At 41.0% G+C, this 26,221-nt stretch overlaps 1 protein-coding gene across 1 annotated transcript in view; it reads right to left on the minus strand.

Moving 5' to 3' along the window:
* The window catches only part of pgm5 (phosphoglucomutase 5), a 92,113-nt gene extending 66,408 nt beyond the window's left edge, over positions 1-25,705 (minus strand). The window contains exons 1-6 of the mRNA XM_034170520.1: positions 25,272-25,705; positions 18,595-18,757; positions 16,117-16,263; positions 15,900-16,025; positions 15,616-15,806; positions 8,679-8,833 (exon numbers count right to left, since the gene is read on the minus strand). Of these exons, the coding sequence (XP_034026411.1) occupies positions 8,679-8,833; positions 15,616-15,806; positions 15,900-16,025; positions 16,117-16,263; positions 18,595-18,757; positions 25,272-25,529 (1,040 nt within the window). The 5' untranslated portion in view covers positions 25,530-25,705. The remainder of the gene's footprint in view (positions 1-8,678; positions 8,834-15,615; positions 15,807-15,899; positions 16,026-16,116; positions 16,264-18,594; positions 18,758-25,271) is intronic.
* Positions 25,706-26,221: the final 516 nt, after the last annotated feature.

Here is a 26,221-nt window from a genome sequence, read left to right on the forward strand (position 1 = left end):
GTTTTAGTCTGTCAGGTTTCATGTTAAACATCTCCACAGTCTTACAAATTCTATGACTGTGATCACAGGGTTTCTCCTACTGTAAGCCTGACACAGCTGGTTTTGGAAGAGAAATACCCCCAAAATGCCTTACGTTACATCTGTTTATTAAAATGTCATCCCCAACTCAATGGCCCAGGATTATCACTCTGTTCCAAAGTAATCCAACCAAAGATTAGATGGCAAATGAGTTGGCGATGACATTTTAATAAACAGATGTAACATAAGGCATTTTGGGGGTATTTCTCTTCCTTAACCAGCTGTGTCACGCTTACAGTAGGAGAAACCCTGTGATCACAGTCACAGAATTTGTAAGACTGTGGAGATGTTTAACATGAAACCTGACAGACTAAAACATGTTTGTAGTGCTTTCATTCAATTTTCAATTTCAATTTAATCAGCATATAAAGCGCCACATCACAACAAAAGCCGTCCTCAAGGCGCCTCACACAGAACAGTTCAACATAAAAATTAAAATATAAATAAATAAAAATGTAAAAATTCAAATACATAATTAAAAACAGAAGTAAAAGAATAAGACAGATAAAAAATAAAAACTATTCATAAGAAAGAGAATAAAAATAGGTTTTAAGCATGGTTTACACATAGACTGTTTTAAAATATCGTAAAATATCAAAATTAGAAATTTTACACTCTTTTTACCCTTCTAAACATGTACTGGTCTTTCTGAGCATATTGAGTACTTTGGAAAAACTGTAGCTGCTGCAGTTTAGAAAATACAGCTGTATTTGAAGCAATACTTTGGACAAAAAAGGGTGTGGTCATTTTTGGACTATTCGTCCCCGATAGAGATTTTGGCACATATCCCAAGTTGTTCATTGGGATCATATTAGTCAAGAACAGTTGAGTTATCCTCTCCTAAATGATGTGCATACATGTCTAATCTAAGTCCTAGACTAAGGATTTTATAGCCTGCTGCCTGTATTTTGAATTTATGCGATCAAGCTGTACCAACAAAGTAATTTTGCCTTTGGTGGGCAACAAAGAACACATTTCAGGTGCATGTCATTGGATATAGTTTATAAGTCTATGGATCTATCTACTACTGGCCTGTGAATGCTGTCAGTCTGTTCTAGCTTCGGGTCATTAACCTGGAGGGCACCTGCCCTGCATGTTTTCAAACTCTCCCTGTTCTACTCACCGGCAATTAACACTATCAGGTGTGCACAGCCAATAAAGAACTGAAAAATACCACTTAAAAAAAATTTTTAAAACACATTTTCAATAATACTTTTTAGTTTTTAAAAAAAAAGTGGTATTTATTTAAATAACATTTCCTGATTTTTAACTACCATTTTTATGCTGTCTTTTGGTATCTTTTGTCTAAATTTTATTAGAAATGTTGTTTAACATATTTTCACTATGTATTTATATACTATGTTGGGCCACAATGGAAACAAGTATTTTTACTTTTTTTTTTTTTGTTAACCTGTATATTCAATTTATTTATATTATATCTAAAATACCTGTTTGTATTATTTTGTATTTACATTGTTTATATGGATAAAAATCACCTGACAGATTTTTTTTAGTATGTATTTTTTAAACTCTGATTTCTGTCATGTGGGTTGCCATTTCATGTGTGGGTTTTAGTATTTTCATTGTATTCATGTTTAGTTTTTTCTTTATGTTCAGGTTTTGTGTTTGCGTTGTATTTTTCTGACTGCACACTCTTGTGTGTTGGGGTTGGGTCTGGGTGTGTCTTGTCCCTTTTGTTTGCTACGTCCTCTTCCTGGCTGTTGTCCTACACCTGTGTCTCATTTTCCCTAATCACTCCTGTTATTTAAACCCTCTGTTTTCCCCCCCTGTCTGCCAGCTTGTTGTTCCATGTATCTTTGCTTCAGCCTTTTCTCATAGTTCTTGATTTTATTTGTGCCTTGCTGTGTTTTTAAAACTTTTGCCTGTTTTTGACCATGCTTTCATCTCATGATTAGGATACCGTTGCTGATATTGGGATCCTATACAAAAGTAATAGTTCCTATTCTGAAATATCTTATCCCCCTTCCAAATATACTGTACAAAAAGAAGGACCTGATTGACCCCCTCACATATTATAGAACATCTGTCCATGATGGAGTGGGGAGTAAGATATTGTGACCTGGATATCTTCCCACCCCAACATCAAGAATTCTGTACAATATAAGTAGGATGAACTGGGTGACAATACTACAGCAGACTTGCTTTCTACCATCCTTATGGAGGAAGGTAGAATGATACATGACCAGGGAAGAAACTGTATATCAGAATTATGAAAATTTACACAAAAGAGGGGTCAGTCCCTTCACAATATCTTGCTTCTATAGCTAACCATTGTGCATGCACAAGTAGATAGGTGTTCAAAAGGGGAATAGGTTTTGTTTCAAATGGCCTACAATCAGCTCTAGGCAAGACCACATCATTGAGACATACTTGTATAGTATCAATGTTGTTTTCCACTCTGTCAGCCATGCATAAAGGTACCTTGACACTTGCACAAATTTGATCCGCTTACTGGTACGCAGTCTGCCATGCCAGAGAGTACACTTGTTGTAAACTGTGCATGTCTGCAAGCAAGTGCACAAAGAAAATTTAGAAATGTTCAAAATCTCTGGCCGGCATTAATTTTGTGAACTACACATGAAAATTGCACAAATAATTCAAAGCACTGTGTATCACTGAGTCATTGCGTCAGTGCAGCTCATCTGATTATGATGAAATGTTAAATCTATCATAAACATAATTTTATAGATATTCATAAGAAGGAATGAAAATGCAACTGTTTTTTTACCAAGCCATTACAATATAAATATTACAAATAATTACTTTTGAGATGATTACAAATGCGTTCTGCACATCATGAAGTGCACGAGAACAGCTGCAGCTGCAGAAAATTCCTCTGATTCTGGGAGCGATTAGAGGTGGTTTCATCAGCCAACTTCTGAGAGCAAATGATTATTCTGCTACAAAATAATTATATTATATAACTCAGCATTCAGCGGCACAAAGTGCAGCATCCAGCGGAATACAGCGAGTCACATTGGCAAGACGAATTGCGCAGCAGTGCTGGGATGCGTGCGTCAGGGTTCCTGCAGCGGTGGCGCACTCATCACCAGGGGCGTCAGCCGGAAGCTCGTCCTGAGACAGAGACTTTGATTTCTGCAGTCAGCTCTCCCACTTGGAGCACTTCTCCAAGGAATCTGGTGACATGAAGCCATTCCTCATACAATGTGAGTTGCATTTACCGCTACAGACCTTGGACTCTTCATCTGATTGCACCAAGAACTCCTTTATCATCTCTCACCTGCAAGGAGGTTCCTTGGATTTGCTCATTTCTACCACAAATTCATTTGCAATTTCAGTACGCTAGCTTCTCCCTTACAGACTCTCACCTCACTTCATCGGTCTTTTGTTTGGTCTCCGGAATGTGATGCCGCATTTATAGAACTCAAGCAGCATTTCACATCTTCTCCAGTGCTGCTCCTCCCGTATCCCGGCTGACACTTCATGGTTGAGGTTGACACCTCCGACACTGGGATTGGGCCGTGCTATCGCAAATTTGCCCCGCTGATAATAAGCTACACTCATGTGCCTTTTTGTCCAAAAAGTTGTCTCCGGCTGAACAAATTTATAATATTGGAGACCATGAGCTGGTAGCTGTCAAGATAACCCTGGAGGAGTGGCACCATTGTCCTGGAGGGGTCCAGACACTATTTTTGGTCTGGACTGACCACAAAAAGTCTAGAATACCTACACTCAGCTAAGCATCTCAATGCCAGCCAGGCCCACTGGTCATTGTTTTTCAGTCTCTTTGACTTTGTGCTGTCATATTGAGGTAGTTCAAAAAAACTCAAAACCTGATTCCTTTTCCCTCTCATTTGATCTTGATTTACACAATCATGAAGCCAAGACCATTTGTTTTTTTGTTGTTGTTGTTGTTGTTGTTGTTCATGAATGAATAAAGTAAATATTCTGTCTGACAAGCATTCCTAGACATTGAAGCAAAAGTCAAAGTGGCCGCAGAGGCACTTACACCCCCTACTGATTGTCCTCAGAGTGAATTGTATGTGGTGGACAGGCTAAGGGGGGAGGTGACTGAATGGGCTCACTCTGATGAGATGTCTTGCCAACCAGGGATTAATAAGACTTTGTTAATTATTCAGGAGCGTTCTGGTGGCCCGGTCTGCATAATGATTTCAGTGATTACGAGGGCTGTCCATAAAGTATAGGTCCTTTTTATTTTTTTCAAAAACTATATGGATTTCATTCATATGTTTTTACGTCAGACATGCTTGAACCCTCGTGCGCATGCGTGAGTTTTTCCACGCCTGTCGGTGACGTCATTCGCCTGTGAGCACTGCTTGTGGGAGGAGTCGTCCAGCCCCTCATCGGAATTCCTTCGTCTGAGAAGTTGCTGAGAGACTGGCGCTTTGTTCCCACGGAGTGAGACGTCGTGCAGCACTCCCAGGCGCTGTCGTCAGCCTGTTTCAAGCTGAAAACCTTCACATTTCAGGCTCTATTGATCCAGGACGTCGTGAGAGAACAGAGAAGTTTCAGAAGAAGTCGGTTTCAGCATTTTATCCGGATATTCCACTGTTAAAGGAGATTTTTTTAATGAAAGACGTGCGGGCGGATTGCAGCGTCAGCTCGCAGCTGCCGCGACGCTCCGCCACAGGAAAAACACCTCTGTTGGAAGCCTTAAGGACAAGTTGGAACATGTCCAGCTGTTAAACAATTTCTCATATACTCACTCCACTGAAAGCCATCAAAAGCCGCCTGGATTTTACAAATGGTTATCAACACGGAGGTGTTTTTCCTGTGCCGCCGCACCGCGCCGGCTGCGTCCCGACTCAGCTCACCGTAATTTAATTTATGAGTCAAATAATGCATCGATGTATTGAACATTAAAAAGCATTTGTGCTATTTCTTTTTAATTCTCAAATTTGCTGTTTCATTTGAATAATGATCATCAGATTGTTGTGTGGGCCGCCAGAAGAGGAGGTACTGCTGGCCCACCACCAGAGGGCGCCCTGCCTGAAGTGCGGGCTTCAGGCACGAGAGGGCGCTGCCGCCATGGACACAGCCGGGGGTGACAGCTGTCGCTCATTACCTCTTGACAGCTGTCACCCATCTACTCAACGTCATCTCACTCCATAAAGACCAGACGTCATCTCCACCTCGTTGCCGAGATATCATACTTCATTGGAGGTAATATCCTCAGCCATTTGTGTTTCTAATAAGCTGTATATTGTGAGTGTTTGCAGGAGTACTGGTCCCTCTTCTTGTGGAGGCTGAGTGAGTGCAGGACGGCACTCTTTTCCTCTGAGGGATCACTGTAAATACCTCAGCATTCTGAGTGAGAGGTGGAGGTGGCATTCCCACCGTTGTTGTTACGGGGTGTACACACACCCACACTTGACTGTCTTTGTTCTTCGCCAGCAGTACCAGATCCGACAGTCGGGGACGGTGATCACCTGGGAATTCGGGACTTGGCGGCTCCAGTATTCACCAGGTTCTGGGGCGGCGGAAATCGTGTGGTTCCGGCTCTTCTTAGGACAGACGTCTTCTATCCTCGAGCCTGCCCACACGTCACCTTTGTGTATTGACTGTTATGATATTCTGAGATTGTCTGTATGTTCGTTGTGCACATTCACAACATTAAATTGTTATATTTTGGCTCATCTATTGACCGTTCATTTGCGCCCCCTGTTGTGGGTCCGTGTCACTACACTTTCCCAACACAGATGCTTCCATACATTTTGAGCTATAGTAATATTTTCAGAAATGCATCAAGTGCACTTTTAATGTCATCATTCTTTTACTGTCATATTCACTGGTGCTTCTAAAAATGTCCAAATCCCCTCAACACACTTTGTCACCAATTTAGTGTTTTAATTCCTGCAACATTTAACTTCTTCTCCTGCACTGCCCATGTCTCAGCTACATGTATCACTGCTGGTTTTATAAGTCTGACTTGTAATCCTCTCCTCTGAGTGTCATCTGAGAACAAATACATTCTCCATTTATTCCTGTCTGCTTACATACACATCCACAAACACCATCACATCTATCAAAGCTTTTATACCACAGTCTGACACACTGTGCATAAACACATTACAGGGTGATGGCTCAGTGTAAACACCTGACATACAGACAGACACACACATACACACTCATACGAGCCTGTTACTCTCCTAAAAAGGCCGACACTTGGGAACGATCCAGGGTGCAACGCTACACCACGAAGTGTATCAGCACATCCTGGGCTTTGAAGCATGGAGATGTACAGAAGACAATGATGCAGACAGCAGTGTTGTGTTGGTGACTGAAGGCTCCAAAGAGCTGAACAAAGTGACCAGTTCATGCCAGTCAGTGACTAGTTAGTAGGTGATTTGTCTATGGTGCTAAAATACGACACTGTGGTGTGAATGAGGAAAACTCTGGAGAAATTTCAGATTGTGACAATTCTATGCTGCATCCAAAATGGCAATAAACTCCAAAAACCCAAGTTGGAAACTTCTGAGTTCCGAAAAATGTGCGCTCACTTGATGAACTCGGATAAAAAGTAAACACTGTGTTGGTATCTAATGAACAAGACATGCACTCCACTCTGGGGGGGTCAAAGAGAAAAAAGAGAGTAAATCTTTCTTGCAGTTCTCCATTTTAAAGTGACACGCATAGAAACCCGAAAATAGGGTATTTTCTCACGACATCAACTCAGTATCTATGAAGTATAGATAGATAGATAGATAAATAGATAAATATCATGTAGCTCACAGGTACAGACAAGAGACAACAACAGCAACCAAGCATTAAAAGTCAAAAAATGAGCAAACACTGATGACAATGACAATAAAACATTACAAATATTAAAAATGTGATAAAAGATTGAAAAATAAGCTGGTAGAGGCAGGTGATGGTCTAGTGGTTAAGCGTTGGGCTTGGGATCAGAGGATCCTTTGTTCAAATCCCAGCCTGACTGGAAAATCACTAAAGGCCCTTGGACAAGATCCTTAATTCCCTAGTTGCTCCCCGTGTGTAGTGAACGCCTTGTATGGCAGCACCCTGACATCGGGTTGAATGTGAAGCATTATTGCAAAGCGCTTTGAGCGTCTGTTATAGTTGAGGGTCACAAATATAACTCGTTTGAGCATCTGATTCTCCGCTCTGCTCAGAATATTACGCATTGCCAAGGTCAGAAGTATAAAAATCAGTCGTATTACTTTGTCACTGTATATAAGCCTCCTGGCCCATATTCTGAATTCTTAGATAAATTTGGTGCATTCATCTCTAACCTGTCAACGAGTCCAGATAACATTCTGATCATTGGTGACTTTAATGTTCATATAAATAAGCCTTCTGATCCCCTCTGCAAATCATTTATGGAAATTGTGGATGCATTAGGATTTCAGCAATGCATTCGGCACTCAATGCACATTAGTGGAAATACGCTGGATCTGGTTCTCGCACATGGTATTGCTGTCACTAATATTGACATCATGCCTCTTACATCAGTGGTCTCTGATCACTCACTTATTAAGTTTACAGTTTCGTTGCCGTGTTTAGTGGAACAACAACCTTATTTATCACTACGGCGATGCATCAACTCCTCAACTAAGACTGAACTCGAAGCTAGACTGCCTGATGTCTTAGCCTCACTTTTGACAAATACCCAGTCAGTACACAGTCTTGTGGATAGTTTAAACTCAGTACTCAAAACTACACTCGACATGATTGCGGCACCTTTGTTAAAATCACGCCCATAGTCACAACATAGTCACCTTGGTTCAATGATTACTGGCCCTCAAGCATAAGGCTAGAGGTCTAGAACTCAAAATGGCGCAGTTCAAAATAAGAAGCATTCCACCTTGCATGGAGTGATGCTATCTTAGACTATAAGCATGCATTATTGGCTACAAAGCGGACCTACAGTATTACTCTGATTTGATCAACAAAAACAAGCATAACTCAAAGTTCTTGTTCGACACGGTGGCAATACTTATTCATGGAGAACCACTTGTAGTTCACGCTCATTTTACAGCACAAGATTTCCTTGATTACTTTGAGAAGAAAATAGAAGACATTAGGTTAAACATATCCCAGCATGCCTTAACCCAACCAAGTCAAGTCTCGAGTCAAGTCTCAAATGATAATGTCCACCAACTGTTTGCATGCTGACTTGAGACTTGACTCCAGACTTGACTTGAATATTTCATGAGGTACAATTCAACAAGGCCTGTGGACTCATAATAGCTGATCTTTTCTAGTTTGCTTATCATATTAAATGACACATTACCCATGCACAACATTCCATTTGGAGTCACAGTGGCACAGCGCTAGTGTCTCTCTGACGGGAACAACAATGCTAATGCAGATGAGTTTAACTATGATCACATCCTCTCAGTCATCACATTCTTCTCTGCTACAGTCTTATATAACAGACAATATTTATAGGCTGGGAGTAAATTTCTACGTATGTGAGCTCACAGTCTTATTCATAGTGGGTGAGTGCTCTCTCTCCAGGGACTGAGCTCGGGTATGGATTCATGAAGGGACACTTATAGTGTTTGCTAAAACAAGGCACTGCCCTGCAGATTTACTGAGTGCATGCAAGTAGATGTGCAATTTTGTGCGTGTTGTACCTGTCAAGAGCTGTGCTGGTGGCCATACTCCTAGCGAAGCCCCTTAAGCCCAGCTGTTTGAAGTAGGGCATGACGGAGAGGTTGGCGGCCATGATGGCAACTGAGTCTGATGGGTTCACAAAGAAACCATTTTCTCCAAGGATCATGTACCGGTCCTGACAATTAAAAAACAAGATTTCATCCAGGTCATGAATGTATCAATCCTTTTTTTTTTTTCTTTTTTTTTTAGTCAGAACAGATTCAGGGCAAATATGGTTTGAAATTCAAACTTAACTGCCACTGAGTAGTCTGAGGTATGTAGCCAAAAATCCATACAATTGCCAGTAATCCTACAAAAATATCTTTGGAGCCACAAGTAAGTGAACTAATAAGTTCTTTCTTGTCAACAATCATGATCAGTACTGAGAGTTTAAGAAAATATCAGCTACAGAACAGTGAACCCCATGAAGAAAAACATTCGTTCAGTTTAAGATTACAGTCATGCCTGCTAATGACTGGAGAGATGTGTTCCTTGAGGGAGAAACAGCAAAGCAGACACAGTGAAATTCTTGGACTTCAAGAACTTTCACCACTCATCAAAGTGATTTATTCAGTTTTAAAAAGTAGGACGGTGAAGTAAAATGGGGTGGTTTCCCCAATATATGCCCTTACACGGATATTCCACAGGGCGCCGATCGAACGTTATATAAAAAAGTGCAGAAATAGAATGAAACGGCGAAATCCGGTTTGCTTCCCAACAGGCTGTCTTATAAAGTGCAAACCTGGTAACCTACCTGAAAACAAAAGAAAGGAGCTGTGCCATCGGCCAGACATGATCAAAAACTGCAACAAATGCTGTTTCTGCTTCAAATTTTTACCCAGATGGAGCACAATCAAACAGGTTTCAAGCCGTAGTCACTACGAACACCCCGTTTAAAGAAGTTTGAACATAACTGAAATCTATTAAGATTAGGCATACCCCAAAGTTACCACGTGCAATCAATGATTTCAAGAATCGGGATGAAATTTTCAAATCTGGTTCGGATGACTGACTTGACTACTTTGTATGCCAGGTTTGTTCAAGACTGACAAAGACAGATCAAGAAGTAACTATGATGCATCAAAATAGCCCCAATTTACTATTCGGGATTAAACGGGAAGGAATGGCATAATAACCTCATTACAGGGGTCGGGTCGAATGTTATGCCCAAAAGTATATCCGTTATCATTCAGATGGAGGAAAACTGAATGAAGAGTCCTAAACTGAGGCATTACTGCTTCTTTGTTGGTCAATACATTTATGCAGTGATTATAAAAAAACACTTATACCTACCTTTCCAGGTTGCCACTAGTTTCATCTGCTGTAGAGTAAACTCCAAGATCACTCATATTTTCATCAACAAATTCTCCTGGTGCTAACCGAATTTATTTAGCAACTTCTATGTTCGTGTGTGTGTGTGTGTGTGTGTGTGTGTGTGTGTGTGTGTGTGTGTGTGTGTGTGTGTGTGTGTGTGTGTGTGTGTGTGTGTGTGTGTGTGTGTGTGTGTGTGTGTGTGAAACCCATCATTGCACATGGATATAATGTAATGTGGTCTTCAATGCCTAATGTCCATTAATTTACCAATAAATTAAGAAACTAAACTCAAATGTCTCCACCAGAATAATGGCATCTGCCAACTAACAGAGTCAGGTCTTGAAACCCTTCATTTAGTGACATCATAAGGCTTGCTATATAAACCAGAGAATGATCAGGATCACAAAGACATGTATCGGGATCTACTTTTTTAATGCCATAATGCTAATTCCTGAAAAATCCAGAGAAAGACAGATTAAAGGAAAACCTACCTCACAATGATAAAGAAAAGGAACAAGATTTTCAATCAATGCTTCCTTGAGCCAAGGACCATCAACACACAAAATTTGACCAAAATCCCAGTGTTGCATTAAGGTGTTCCTCAGTGATCAATCTGGTCTATTCTTCAGAAAGATGATCTAGATAAAGGGATACACAAAAGTCACTATATTCTTCACAGTTTCTAGATAGTATCACTAGATGCTACTGAGTGAGCACAACAGTATCTTATCTTCAAGACATACTATTTTGGTTGTACTATTTACATTCAGTTGAACATTCGTTAAAAACTGGTGAGTACCAGACAGTTTTTGGATTGCAACAGATGCTATCTATTGAGCACCAGATACTGCCTCAGAGCAGGTCAGGTCAGGTCTGGGAGCATGCACTGGTGATGCACGTTGCCACATCCATTACACTACACCATCTATTTGTCACAGCCAGGTGATACATGGCCATTCCCTTGCTTTTCCCATTTGCTTGGGTCCTCTGAACTGAGGCACCTACATGCTGAAAGAAGCACACCACATGGCCATAATGTCATAGTTAACATTCCCTCACCATGCAAGTAGTACACTTCATCTAAATCTCTCAAAGTAACAGCTCATTTTACACAGTCATTCTACCACTACATGGGATTTTCTAGAGAGACCTAATACCAAAGACATCCAGTCCTCGCTTTAAGTCACTAATACGCACCCAGGTTTCACACCCACACATTAAGACCGACTGTACAAAGACCTGAAAGACTTGGACCTTTGTTCTCCTGCAAAGATGTTGTCATCGTCAAACACCTCTGTCCTGAAATCTCATGAATCCATAACCTCTTCCCAGGCATCGCTCAGTCTGCAAGGGTGAAGTCACTGAAACATGCATGTCAACAAGTGTGATACTTTTACCACAGACATACTTCTGATGGCTGAGTCCACAAAGTCAATGAAATCCTGTGTATTACTCTTGATCCATGACAACTGCAAACCAAAATACTCAGACTCCACACTCAGTTTATCAAGTACTTGAATCAAGGTATCCATTGAGTACATAAAGACAGGGTCGGACTGGGAACAAATTTCGGCCCTGGCATTTTTCCTCTGGACCAGTCCACTATTGGCCCGTCGAATCCACCCCCAAACACGCACACTCACCCGTCCATACTGAACCCCCAATGAACAAATACTATACACCTAAACACCATGAACACACACCTAAACACACACTTTCACTGTCATTTCACCTTGATCATAGTACAAAATGCGGACCCGGCGCCACGAGGGGGCGTCCTGATAACATTAAAGGCAATTACGTATTTTGACGAAATTACAAGTTTAAATGACTATATATATATATATATATATATATATATATATATATATATATATAAAACATCATGAGGTTTATGTCACAGAAATCCTACTTTACAATCACACTGCAGTCATTGTTAAATTATTTCCTTTTGCATTTATAATAAACACTTGTATTTATTTAGTGTTTGTATTTCTGGTTGAAATAAGATATAAATAATCTACCAGACTTCAAAAAATATACAAGTTTCCATGTAATTTTATTTGTCTAGAAATAAATGTCTGAGGTTCCTTATGTTAAACAAGAAATTATCTAATCTGAAATAACAGGTGGTTTTAATACAGATGAAAGGTTTCTAAAGAACGATTTATTGATTTATTTACCTATTCTAATTACAAGTGTTCTAAACTTTTTTAACAATAATCAGAAATTTTGAGGTAACAACAAAAAAACATTTCCAATGATTTTTCTTCAGAAAACTGCTCTATAAATGAGCAGTCCTGTCACACGTTAATGTTTTGTACAGATTAGTGGTTTCTGCACCAATCGGATTGGTCCAATCCATTTTGTAGAGATCAGTGGTTTCTGCCATGAGTCTTCCGTGTTTTGGCCCGACGCTTCGTTCCTATTGGACAATGCCAAGGTACATCACAGCTCAGAGTGTCGAAAGTTGGCGCACCTCATCTCGACAGAACACTGGCTCTGTGGTATGCAAGAGATCACTTGACCGAGGGTCTATACGTTCAAATAATAATTTAAAAAAATACTGTCATCACTCTTCACTCTTGGTCAGTCTCTTACAATGGTGCAGCGTAAATACACGAGCACACGTCTCCTCCGGTGCGCACAATTTTTTTTTTTTTTTGGGGGGGGGGCAACCCTGCCCCCTGTGATAAACTCATCGCCCCCTTAATATTTTTTTTTCTGGCACCGGGTCTGACAAAACGGAAGCAAATGCACACAAGCGGAAAAAAGTTTTTGTGTCTCCAAAGTGTGTGTGTGAGTGACTGAGAGAGAGAGAGAGAGAGAGAGAGAGAGAGAGAGAGAGAGAGAGAGAGAGAGGTAATGTGTAACCACTGCTAGGATTCACACAGCAGCAAATTAAGGAGCTGAAGTCCGTAGCTGTTGCATTTAAAGATTAACAAAAGTAAAGCACAGTTAATTAAGATAAAAGAAACGATTCCAACCTTGTATCACTAGAAGAGCGGAGAGAAGTCCAGGCGCCGAGGACTCAATCCATTCACAGGGGCGGGAGCGGCCCGCCTGCTCTTCCTGCAATCTGACTGGCCACCCGGTATGCTTCTCCAATTGTCATTGGCTGTTGGTCATGTCAATCATTGTGCTCGATGTAAGTCTCCATTGTGTGATCAAACGGAAACAAAACTGAAACCTAGAATAAGACTGCGCCGTGTATGAAACACTACACAACTTTTATTTTGACACAAATTCAGGAAGTGGCTCTGCAGCTGCGCCGATTAAATGCTGTAGCTTCACCGATCACGGACTTTCCTCATGTTGACAGCAGCGCGCGGTTCGAGAACACTGTATATTTCCATAATCTCTATAAATATTGGAAGGCCGGCCCACGCACGTCTAAACGTGCAGCGGCCCACCGGGCAAATGCCTAAAATCACAGATTATCAGTCCGAGCCTGCATAAAGATCACAGCATCATCCATAAGTCGAGGTCAGTGAATGACCAGATGCTGTCTGCAGTGCTGTGAAAAACTTTGTGCCACCTTGAACATTTTAATTTATATTTACGTCAAACTGACAAAGAGAGAATTCAGACTTCTTTGTAATAAAATTTCTAAAATTACACCAGTTAAGACTGAAAACTAATTTGTGCAATATGGCATCAATGAAAATAAAGCCAAAACAATAAACACCTGAGGAACCATTAGTACTACAACTAAATCATCATTTTTACAGGCAGTTTTCTTTAAAAAAAAAAAAAAAAAAGTCAGTCGATGGAAACAAACTTTTCCAAGTCACTGAATATGTGTTGGACTTCGTTTTGATCAAACATCAAGAAATACAAGCAGTATGGTACTACAGTGGGGCAAAAAAAGTATTTAGTCAGCCCCTGATTGTGCAAGTTCTCCTACTTAGAAAGACGAGAGAGGTCTGTAATTTTCAACATAGGTACACTTCAGCTGTGAGAGACAAAATGAGAAAAAAAAATCCAGGAAATCACATTGTAGGATTTTTAAAGGATTTATTTGTAAATTATGGTGGAAAATAAGTATTTGGTCAATATTAAAAGTTCAACTCAATGCTTTGTAACATAATCTTTGTTGTCAATGACAAAGGTCAAATGTTTCCTGTAAGTCTTCACCAGGTTTGCATACACTGTAGCTGGTATTTTGGCCCATTCCTCCATGCAGATCTCCTCTAGAGCAGTGATGTTTTGGGACTGTCGCTGGGCAAAATGGACTTTCAACTCCCTCAACAAATTGTCTGTGGTGTTGATGTCTGGAGACTGGCTTGGCCACTCCAGGACCTTGAAATGCTTTTTACGGAGCCACTCCCGAGCGATGTGTTTGGGATCATTGTCATGCTGGAAGATCCAGCCATGTTGCATCTTTAATGCTCTCACTGAAGGAAGGAGGTTTTGGCTTAAAATCTCACAATACATGGCCACGTTCATTATTCCCTTAACACGGATCAGTCGTCCTGTCCCCTTTGCAGAAAAACAGCCCCAAAGCATGATGTTTCCACCCCCATGCTTCATAGTAGATATGGTGTTCTTGGAATGCAACTCAGCATTCTTCTTCCTCCAAACACGATGAGTTGAGTTTTTACTAAAAAGTTCTATTGTGGTTTCATCTGACCACATGATATTCTCCCAATCCTCTTATGGATCATCCATATGCTCTCTGGCAAACTTCAGATGGGCCTTGACCCGTACTGGCTTAAGCAGGGGGACACGCCTGGCACTGCAGGATTTGAGTCCCTCTCTGCATAGTGTGTAGTCTTTGTTACTTTGGTCCCAGCTCTCTGCAGGTCATTCATCAGGTCCCTCCGTGTAATTCTGGGATTTTTTTCACCGTTCTCATGATCATTTTGACCCCACAGGATGAAATCTTGCATGGAGCGTCCGATCAAGGGAGATTATCAATGGTCTTGTATGTCTTCCATTTTCTTACAATTGTTCCCACAGTTGATTTATTCACACCAACCTGCTTGACTATTGTAGACTCACTCTTCCCAGCCTGGTGCAGGTCTACAATTTTCTTCCTGGTGTCCTTCAACAGCTCTTAATGCAGGTAATAGGTGGAGGACAGAACTTCTTAAAGAAGAAGTTACAGGTCTGTGAGAGCCAGAAATCTTGCTTGTTTGTGGGTGACCAAATACTTATTTTCCACCATGGTTTGCAATTAAATTCTTTAAAAATCCTACAATGTGATTTTCTGGATTTTTTTTTCTCATTTTATCTTTCACAGTTGAAGTGTACCTATGTTGGAAATTACAGACCTCTCTCATCTTTCTAAGTAAGAGAATTTGCACAATCAGGGGCTGACTAAATACTTTTTTACCCCACGGTATATGGTAATTCCATATGGAGTAGGCACTCCTCAAAAACTGGGTAGCCATGCAAGAAGTGAGAGAAGCCACCAAGACACCCATGACATCTCTTATAGGCTTCTGTAGCTGTGACAGGAGGTCATAGTTTAACTTTTGTCTGTTGCATCGCCAGTTATATTCCGCTTCATAGTGGAGTGGCACAGAGAAGGATTTTCTTTAAAAGATGATGTATTTCAACTACAATTTCCCAGAAGACACATGAGAAAATCCTTCTTACCCCATCAGCATCAAATGCAGCTCCAAAGCCAAATTCACCTCCTTTCATGGCATCTACCAGAGAGGTGGCATAAGTCAAATTGGGCTCAGGTGGTCGGCCACCAAAATCCTCCAGAGGAACACAGTTGACAGCAGAGTTAGCAGGGGCCCCCAACTCATCGCACAGGATCCTACGTACATAAGGGCCCATCACTGCAATGCAGGAGAGGAGAGTTCATGAAGTCTCCACAGTAATATTACCAACAGCTCCTGAGCTATAGGAGGATTTGCAAAATTTGGTTTTACCTCCGTTCATGGCATCTATATGTATCTTGAGCTGATCTGTTCCTGTGAGGAGACTTTTTATGGCAGTGAAGTCAAAAATGTTTCGCAGCAGCTGCAGATAAACCTCAACTGAGTCTACGATCTCCACTACAAACACAGAGAAGGGATGATTAGAGCATAGTAGATTTCACTGTTTATACTGTAAAAGTCATTACAGTTATGCAGGTTGTCAAAGTACCTCTGAATGGTTTAAACTTGTTCTCCAGGTCAAAATCATGTCGTCCCGGCCTGGAGAGGTCAATTCGGAGATCGGGGCAAATAGCATACTCCTCAAGTGTCCGGCTCACTTGGTAGATCCTTTCCATCACTGTGTCTGGAGATGGACCTGCCGTACAAACAAAATGTAGAATTATACAGTATCTGGCAACTAAGTGTACACTTAGAGTTGTGTTGCGTTAAATTTATACTCTGACATCCTACTTTCCAGTTATGCCCCACTGAAGCTGTAATTCCAACTCATCAACTTGTTCGAACCTCATACTCAGAGTTCACAATCCAACATGGCTGCTCCCAGCAGCAACAGTAGTGAAAGCTGTAGTTAAAGTATTTTAGCGCTTGTCTTTTTTGTGTCCATTTTAATATATAATGCGCACTGCAATTTCCTACTGCTGTCTGTGAACATGTTGGGGCAGTATTTTTATGTGTGAAATACCACATGTGCTGTTTATCAGCTGGTGCTGCTAATACCATCTGGCAGATCTTGCTAACGACTGTCTACACTATGCTACAAACTGAGCAGTAAATTAAAACACAAATGTTCTGCATCTGTTTTCTTCCATAAGGTTTCTTTGATGGACCTTTTTTTCTGGAGCACTCTGGCCTCATTCAGTCACTGGGCTCCTAAGGGTCCTATCTCACTTAACTGCGACAGCTCGCGAACGGTATTTGCAAGGGAATTCACAAGACATTCGCTGGGTGTCACTATTCCCTCATGTGAGGTGCAGGGCTTTGCACGTGTCACTCCTGAATTTTGAACAGTTCACAGTTGGTGAGGCAACAAAGGTCCTCGCCACATATTCACAGGGCCATCATGGGCATCGTGAAGCCCTCTGAATGTAGTCTCCACGACTCAGTGATCTTTTAAGTGAACCAATAACATAACTCAGAAAAGCAAGTTCATTTAACTGCATGCTTCCTGAAGTTGAACAAAAAAAAAGATATTTTGCAGGAGGTTGCGTTACATTAACTTTACTTTTTAATAAGTCCCTTCAGCTTCTCCCTTACATCTTAGTCAGGGTCACCACAGACGGATCTGCATGTTGATTTGGCACAAGCTTTACATGGGGATGCCTTTCCTGACACAACTTCATTTTATACAGACAGGGGTGGGGTTTGAACCAGGAGCCTTCTGCACTGGAAATAAGCACAGTTAATTGCTTGGTCACCACCCCAGAGTACATCACTTTGCAACCTAAACCTACAGTTTAATAGGAGTCCACCTGGGGTAAATTCAGTTGATTGGACATGATTTGGAAAGACACACACCTGTCTACATATAATGTCCCACAGTTGATGGTGCATGTCAGAGTACAAACCAAGTATGAAGTCAAAGGAATTGTCTGTAGAACAGGACTGTTTTGAGGCACAAATCTAGGGAAGGGTACAGAAACATTTCTGCTGCTCTGAAGGTCCCAATGAGCACGGTGGCCTCCATCATCTGTAATTGGAAGCCATGTGGATCCAGCAGGACTCTTCCTAGAACTGGCCACCCATCTAAACTCAGGGGGATTGGGGAAGAAGAGCCTTAGTCGGGAGGTTTCCAAGAACCCGATGGTCACTCTGTCAGAGCTCCAGATGGAAGCCACTACTTAGTAAAAGGCACATGGCAGCCCGCCTGGAGTTTACCAAAAGGCACCTGAACGACTCTCAGACCATGAGAAACTAAAGTCTCTGGTCTGATGAGACAAAGATTGAACTTCTTAGTGTGAATGCCAGGCATCATGTTTGGAGGAAACCAGGCACCATCCCTACAATGAACCATGGTGATGGCAGAATCATGCTGTGGGGATGTTTTTCAGGATGATTTTCAGGAACTGGGAGACTAGTCAGGACTGAGGGAAAGATGAATGCAGCAATGTACAGTCATATCCTGGATGAAAACCTGCTCCAGAGCGCTCTTAACCTCAGACTGGGGTGACGGTTCATCTTTCAGCAGGACAATGACCCTAAGAACACAAGAGTGGCTTCAGGACAACTCTGTGAATGTCCCTGAGTGGCCCAGCCAGACTCCAGACCTGAATCTGACATCTCTGGAGAGATCTAAAAATGGCTATGCACCGACATTCCCCCTCCAACCTGCTGGAGCTTGTGAGGTGAAAAAAGGAATGAACAAACCTGCCCAAAGATAAGTGCGCCAAGCTTGTGGCATCATATTCAAGAAGACTTGAGACTAATTGCTGCCAAACGTGCATCAACAAAGTAAGGGTGTGAATACTTACGTACATGTGATTTCTTAGTTTTTTTTATTTTTAATAAATTAGCAAAAAAAAAAAACTTTTTCATGTTGTCATTATGGGGTGTTGTGAGTAGAATTATGAGGGGAAAAAATTAATTTACTCCATTTTGGAATAAGGTTGTAACATAACAAAATGTGGGGAAAAGTGAAGTGCTGTGAATACTTTTTCGATGCACTGTAAAAAGAGCAATCAATCCTCACCTCCATTTGCAACATTGAACTTGATTCCAAAGTCTCCACCGGGTCCTCCAGGGTAGTGACTGGCCGTGAGGATGATACCACCAATGGCTTTTATCTTCCTGATGATGCATGAAACAGCAGGTGTGGACAGGAGCCCATTGTGACCAATAACCAGACGACCAATCTGCACAGCACAGACATTAGTGAGGACCAACACAAACTGGACATCATCTGAGCTTGCTGTATGACGTACAGAAACTGTGGCTTTAATTCGACCCCATTGTGAAAGTGTCATCTTGTCACCACTGACTAATTTACAACTAATTTTTAATAAGCAAACAATGTGTCAAAAGAAGCTGGCTAACAGAGCTGCATGCACTCTCTCTTTACCCACACACTCACACTCATCTTCAACTGCTTAATCCAATTAAGGGTCGCGGGGGGGCTGGAGCCTATCCCAGCAGTCACAGAGAGTGAGGCAGGGTACACCCAGGACAGGACACCAGTCTATCACAGGGCCACAAACAGACAAAGAAACACATTCACACCCACTCACACACCTACGGACAATTTAAAGAGCCCAATCCACCTAACCTGCATGTCTTGGATGTGGGAGGAAACCGGAGCACCCGGAGAACATGCAAACTCCACACATAAAGTCCACAGGCGGGAAATGAACCCATGACCTCACTCAACAGTGCTAACCACTAAGTCACCATGCTGCCGCTCTCTCTACCCGAGACCATCAAATATAGCCATCAGGTATTGCGAAGGCTTTGCGTCTGTCCATCCATCCGTCTGCCCGTCTGTCTGTGCTCAGCATAAGTGCCGTCCTATTACAAGTACTACCAAAGTCTTGAAATTCACAGGGAACATTCTTGGGACACAGACCTTGGACAAGTTCAACGATGGATAAACTTGACCTATTTTAAGAGGTATTTTCTGTTTCAATCTGTTTGGAGGTTTTTCTTGTTTTTTTTTTTTGAGTGGTGGGGGTAACAGCCAATCAGAGTAGAGCTGACGTCATTGGCAGATCTGTCTAAAATCACTTCAGTTATGTATTTATATGACATGTTTTTCATATATTATGTAAAAACTAGCAAGACATAAACACTTCTAACAGTGAAAACGCTGTTTTTGGAACCTAATAACACCTCTAAAGTAATTTAGAAGACATTTCACTGACGTGTGCGTGATGACGTCACAGGCTGGTTCAGTTAGCTGCAAAACTGTTTCCTTTTTGTGCAAATATAACCTCTTTGTCATTTATTATGTAAAAGGTAGCGAGAAAGAAACACTTCTAAAACTGAAAACACTGTTTTTGGAACCTCAAAACACCTCTGAAGTTATTTAGAAGACCTTTGAGCGTGATGACGTCACAGGCTGGTTCAGCTAGCTGCAAAACTCTGTTTCGTTTATGCGTAAATATAACCTCTTTATCATTTATTATGTAAAAGCTAGTGAGAAATAAACACTTCTAAAACTGAAAACGTTGTTTTTGGAATCTAATAACACCTGTGGAGCAAAATTGTGGACATTAGCGTACATGCTAACTTTCGCTAACTCAAAGCTAATTTCTTATGAAGTTACATTTGTCTCAATCAAAAAATGAAGTGTGGAGGTGATATTTCTCCCGAATTAAAAAGTAAAAGCCCCCACATTCATGTCCATTCATGATGTCGAGATGACCCCCAAAGTCCACAAGGCTCACAACTACAGACACGAGGCTACTGCTTCAGTGATCCGCAACTGGCAAATTTTCGCGTCGGAGATAAATGCACGCAGCAATTAAACAGCAAGACATAACACACTTCTTCCCAAGTAAGTAAGTATTTTCCCACTCTAGAACCAAAAACACCGAACGGCTAACTCACCTTTGCTACGTTTTAGAGATCGTTACTTGAATGAGTGAGTCAGAAAAAGCGCGCACACCTCAGACACCGGGATGTTTTGATTCCTCTGCTGATCACAAGGACAGCTGGATCCGGTCGAGCTTGTGGTCGTTTGTAGACAAAACATCAATCTTTCCATTGGTACCAAGTATTAGCTTATTCGTGCTGATTACGAGAAATGGCGGCACAAAAACTACAGCAGTGATTCGGAACTGGCAATGATCCGGAACTGGGCAAGTGACTGTACCTGCAAATGCACATAACGTGATCTATAAATATTCCTTGATTTGCACAACTTCTGCTCTTGTCAAAAGCTCATACACACACATGCAACGCCTCATATTGTTTTTACCTGACTGATTGATAGAGGGGCTTTACTGAACATGTACAAATTGTACAGACAGTTGCCCAGTTCTGGATCACCTTTTTTTAAAGTCCCACTATATGGAGCCATAATGCAACTGAATATCCTTTATTGGGTATTGTTGTTTTGGGTATTTGGATGTTATCTAGCTGAAAAAGTCTGGATGGGGTAGCCCTTCTACTTAAAGTGTGAAGCAACATTATGTGTGATGAAATATTTGCCGGAAATGGATCACTTTGCCCGGTTCTGGATCAGGACACTCTGTGTCACTTTGGGGGCATTCCTGGCATCTGGCTGGAGCCCTTCTAATGCAGAATGATACACACTGTGCCCACAAAATGATATAAATTATACTTATTAAATGAGAATTTACTTAGTTTCTAAAGGCACTGTTATACGTTTTTACAAGCAAAAAATTAAGTGTGGAGGTGAGATTTCTCCAGAATGAAAAAGTAAAAGCCCCCACATTCATGTCCATTTGTGATTTTGAGATGACCCCCAAAGTACACATAGATCACAAGTACTGACACGAGGCTGCTGCTTCAGTGATCCGCAACCGGCAAATTTTCACGTCGGAGATAAATGCGTGCAGCAATTAAACAGCAAGATCTAACACACTGACATTTTCTACCCAAGTAAGTAAGTATTTTCCCACTCTAGAGCCAATGACACAGAATGGCTAACTCACCTTTGCTACTTAATAGAGAACGTTACTTTCCAACTTGCAGGAATGAGTGAGTGAGAAAAAGCGCACACACCGCAGACACCAGATGTTTTGATTCCTCTGCTGATCACAAGGACGGCTGGACCCGGTCGAGCTTCTGATTGTTTGTAGACAAAACATTAGTCTTTCCATTGGTACCAAGTATTAGCTTATTCGCGCTGATTAAGAGAAACGATGGCGCAAATACTACAGCAGTGATCCGGAACTGGGCAAGTGACTGTACATAAGACAATAGGATCTTAATAAGTAATTAAACAACTGCAAATTATAAAGAACATAATGCTCATACAGCCGAGGGTATTTTAGCATTGTGTTATATTAATAATTTATATGCCACTTTTAACATGCTAATTTTAAGAGCATCCAACAAATTCCCCATGTATCAGCCACTCAAAAGAAAAGTGTCCTCACTGGAGAGGAATTCAACCCTATGACATCAGTGTATCCTCCTAACATCCGGCGTGCTGCGTGTGTATGGAAACGGCTGTGACAGGGAAGGTGAGTGCCCAGTTCATGAGTAATTCTGCAGAAATCCATACACAGTGTGCCAGCAGGCTACAGAAATAAAAAAATAAAGTTTCTAATAAAATCTAAATCTTATTTTGTCAACACTGTAAAATGGAGCATTAAATCGGTTATTTGCTGGAGTATCTGCTACCCCAACCTGACAGTGTATCCCCAAAGAATAAAGCTTAGCTCAGGGGAGCCTAAATAAGGAGAGGGTGGAACATACGTTGGCAGGAAAAAAGAGCAGGATGGATGGAAGTGCTGATAAGGATGACATCAAGACAGTTTTGGCAGGGCCAGCAGAAAAACAAGCCAGTCCTAAAAACAAATTATATTCCCTTCAGATTTTCCTTTGGAGCCTTTCCAAACCAATCACAAAGATCCCAGACCAAGCGTTTTAAATGAGCTCTGGTGATTTTCCACCACCGCTCTCTCTCTTCCTATTTATTGGCTGCGGTTCAGATAAGTTCATATATAAGTTTTTAAAAGTGTCTCGTTTGAGCCCATCTGGATTGTTGAACTTTTTATTCTGCATGTGCTGCACTGAGATGTGCCATTCAGAATAATGATCCCAAAATGTATTCAGTGTATAAACAGTAAACATGAGTAAAAGGACAGCGACAGACAAACAATGACAGAGCCTCACATTTAAGTTTGCTAATCAATAATAAAAAAAAGTCTTTAACATCATTAAATACAGTGGGAACAATCATGGCTCACAGACAGAATGTTTTAGTTGTTAGACTAATGTGTAGTTTACCAAACTATGGGATTATAAAATCCCTAAATCAGAAGAAACTTTAATTTTTAGCTAAAACTTTCATAATTGCTTTGCTCATTTGGATCTTTTATTGTGCAATGACAATTTAGCTTCTTCTGGAACTACTGTTTTCCACCAGGCTTAGAACATGTGGGATAAGATGTGTTGCCAATATGTAAACCTGCGTTTGATTCCCTGCCACAGGACCTGTGTCAGTCACTGTCAGTCTCCTTTCCTGTTGCTTAATGTTGACAAATTGTGCCTTAACTGTATTTTTTCTGGCCGCCTGATTCCGTTTTCTTTTTCTGTCTGTCTGAGATGTGGCTGGATCCACGCGCTGGATCAGATCATTTCTGTAACAGAGGCGGAACGAACTCTGCTGCAGGAACTGATCCACCGAGTGATCTTAGACCTCAATAATTTTCAGCAGAAAAACTTAACCCTTTTATTTCCTGTTAATTATGTAATTTTTAAATGTTGATTTACTGTCTTAGTGTATTTAGAAATTGTTTAGCTTCTTGTTATCATATACACACTATTATCATTTTTATTATTATTAATCATCATCAGTATTATTATTATTATTCAATGTCAATGTCAAAATTTATTTATATAGCACATTTAATACAGAAAAACTGCCCAAAGTGCTGGACACACCCAAAAAATAATAATAATAATAAAAACACAGCAGGAACAAAATGGCTAAAATGATAATCACAACCAAATCAGGAATCGGCTAGCTTGAGTCGAAAGCCAGAGCAAACAAATGAGTTTTTAACCAAGACTTGAAGATGTTTAAAGACGGGGCCATACGGACATTCAAAGGAAGCCTGTTCCAGAGTCTCGGAGCTGCCACTGAAAATGCACGGTCTCCCCTGGTTTATTGTTATTTCTATTTTGTTATTAGATTTTTAAATGGACCACAATGGAAATAAGTGTTTTCACTTGCTTGTCATCCATGTATTTTTAATGTATTTACAATTATATTATGTACTTACATTGAACTTACTAAATAAAATCAGTCACGCACCCACGCTTTTAATATATAGATGATTTACTGCCCCCTGCTGGAATGGCATGTGAGTCCAGAATGTAATTATCACATTGTTCAGTGCTGTTAACTAATATCCATAGTTTCTCCAAAAATATTAGCCCTATCAATGTTCCGTTTTGGCAGAGTTCATCCTTTACCCAAAATACATAAGCATACCAAACGGAAAATGTCAGCTCTCTACAATTTGTCTGTGATCAAAGTTATACATACGCACACAGAGCTTTTTGTCTTTCCTGCATTCTGCCACAAGCAGGTGCTTTTAATTTTACACACCCACAAACAGAGATGTGGTGGAAGACATCAAACACACTACACTTTTCACTCATGGTAACACTAACATGACACTTAACTGACGAAACCAACTGAACTACAACAACACAATAAATCAATAACACTAACAACACTGTTAAATTAGCATGAACCACAATAACAACATTTAAAACCCCAAACTCTCTTGGTGCATTGCAGCACAATGTCCATTGTTCACTGTTGTTAGCCAATATTGCTAATTTCTCCAAAATTTTTTGCCCTATCAACTTTCTGTTTTCGCAGCATTCATCCTTGATCCAAAATACATAAACATACCAAATGGCAAATATCAGCTCTCCCCGGTTTCTCTGTGATTGAAGCCATGCACATGCACGCATACAGAGGCCTCTTGGTTTATATAATATAGATTGCAATCACGGGTGCAAATACACAGCTAGCTCAACCACTGTTGCAATAAATGTTACCAACCAAACTAAAGTCTCTTTCCACACATCCAAGAGCATGTCTACAGATTGTTAGACAGATAACAATCACTGTCTTCATAATTATTACAGTAGTGGGCAACATTACACAGAACATTTAACTACTATTTCAATATTCACAAGTACAAGTAAATTCTTTTCACTTCTCACTAATTCCTCTTTCCAAAAACAAAAAAAACAAAAAACAAAAAAGAAATCAGGAAACCTAAAGAAATTGTTTCAATTGTGAACACTCAGATTTATTAAGTTTGTCTAACTAAGTTAATAATTTGGAATAAATATTACTTACAACAGGGGATGGAAACTGCCCGGCAAACCCCCCAGGTATTTTCATATAATTCTTTCCACAAATATACTGATAAGAAACTATTTTTTTCATCTCATAACACTCAAACAAATTAAGTTTGTCTAAACTGAAAAGTTGGCATAAATGTTACTTGTTAAGTTCATTTGGCTTGCTGTATGCTTTTAGGAAATTTGACTCAGTCAGTTTAAGTTTACTCAACTTTCTGAAGTTGTCCAAATGTTCCTGTGTTGAACTTATTGTCTGGTGGTCATTCTGTCAGTAAGTCAGACTCTGGACATGTATGTTTGAATGAGTGAAGTGGTTTCTGACAGCACCGGGACTCCTCGGATCTTCCTCACCCCGTTGGCCGCAGACATCTGCACGACGACCTCGATGGCGGTTCGGCTGAAGTACCGTCCGTCGCTGCCCACCACCATGGTGCAGCCCTGTCTGTCCCGCAGGTCGATGGAGGACAACACGCTCTGGATGTAATTCTGCAGGTAATTCTTCTTCCCTTCGAACACCGCCGTCTTCCTGCGCAGTCCGCTGGTACCGGGCCGCTGGTCGTCGAACGGGGCCGTTTGGACCGTCAGCACGGGGATGGGAGTCGTCTCCATCCTCCTCGTCCTAATCCAGCAGGAGGATGAAAGAGCCTGAACAGTTCTGGGACGATCGGTGACAGCAGTCAGCGTGTCTCCCCTTTACTGACTTGTGCGCACGCAAAGAGCGCAACTCTGCGGGAGGACAACCCCCCCTGACCCCTAATAAGACCGACCAACTGTCAGTTAGAAAAGAAAGAAAGAAATAGCAGGGAGGGACAGGAACTTACAAGACCTTCAATCAGCTGAGCTTAAACCAAAAATAGACCTTTGACTTGTGTCCACTGCGCAACCGGACACTCTGCTGTCCGACAAAAGCGCAACGGACCAAAGCGCACGCACCCTGTGGAGTCCAAAAATTGTTTTAGGATCCGCTACTTTTACGCCCCTCTCTATCTCTCTCTCTCTCTCCCTCTCCCTCACTGATTATGAAGTAAAAACCGAAGCACAGTAACATTTCTTTGTTTTTGTATTTATTTAAGTACCGAGCCGCACCATTCTGGATCCTTCAGCAACTCTGCATAAGTTTGGTAAACAGCGCCGCTTTGAGGCCAAAAAAAAAAGAAAAAGAAAAAAAAGAATGGAAGTTCAGACCGAGGATCCACAGGAAGCATTCTGACGTTCATTCCACAATAAAAGAATTTATTAAATATTGTCGAAGTTAAAATTCACACTAATATTTAATAAAAGTTCAGATTGTTAATAATAAT

This window comes from Thalassophryne amazonica, chromosome 5, assembly GCF_902500255.1.
Source record: "Thalassophryne amazonica chromosome 5, fThaAma1.1, whole genome shotgun sequence".
NCBI classification, from domain to species: domain Eukaryota; kingdom Metazoa; phylum Chordata; class Actinopteri; order Batrachoidiformes; family Batrachoididae; genus Thalassophryne; species Thalassophryne amazonica.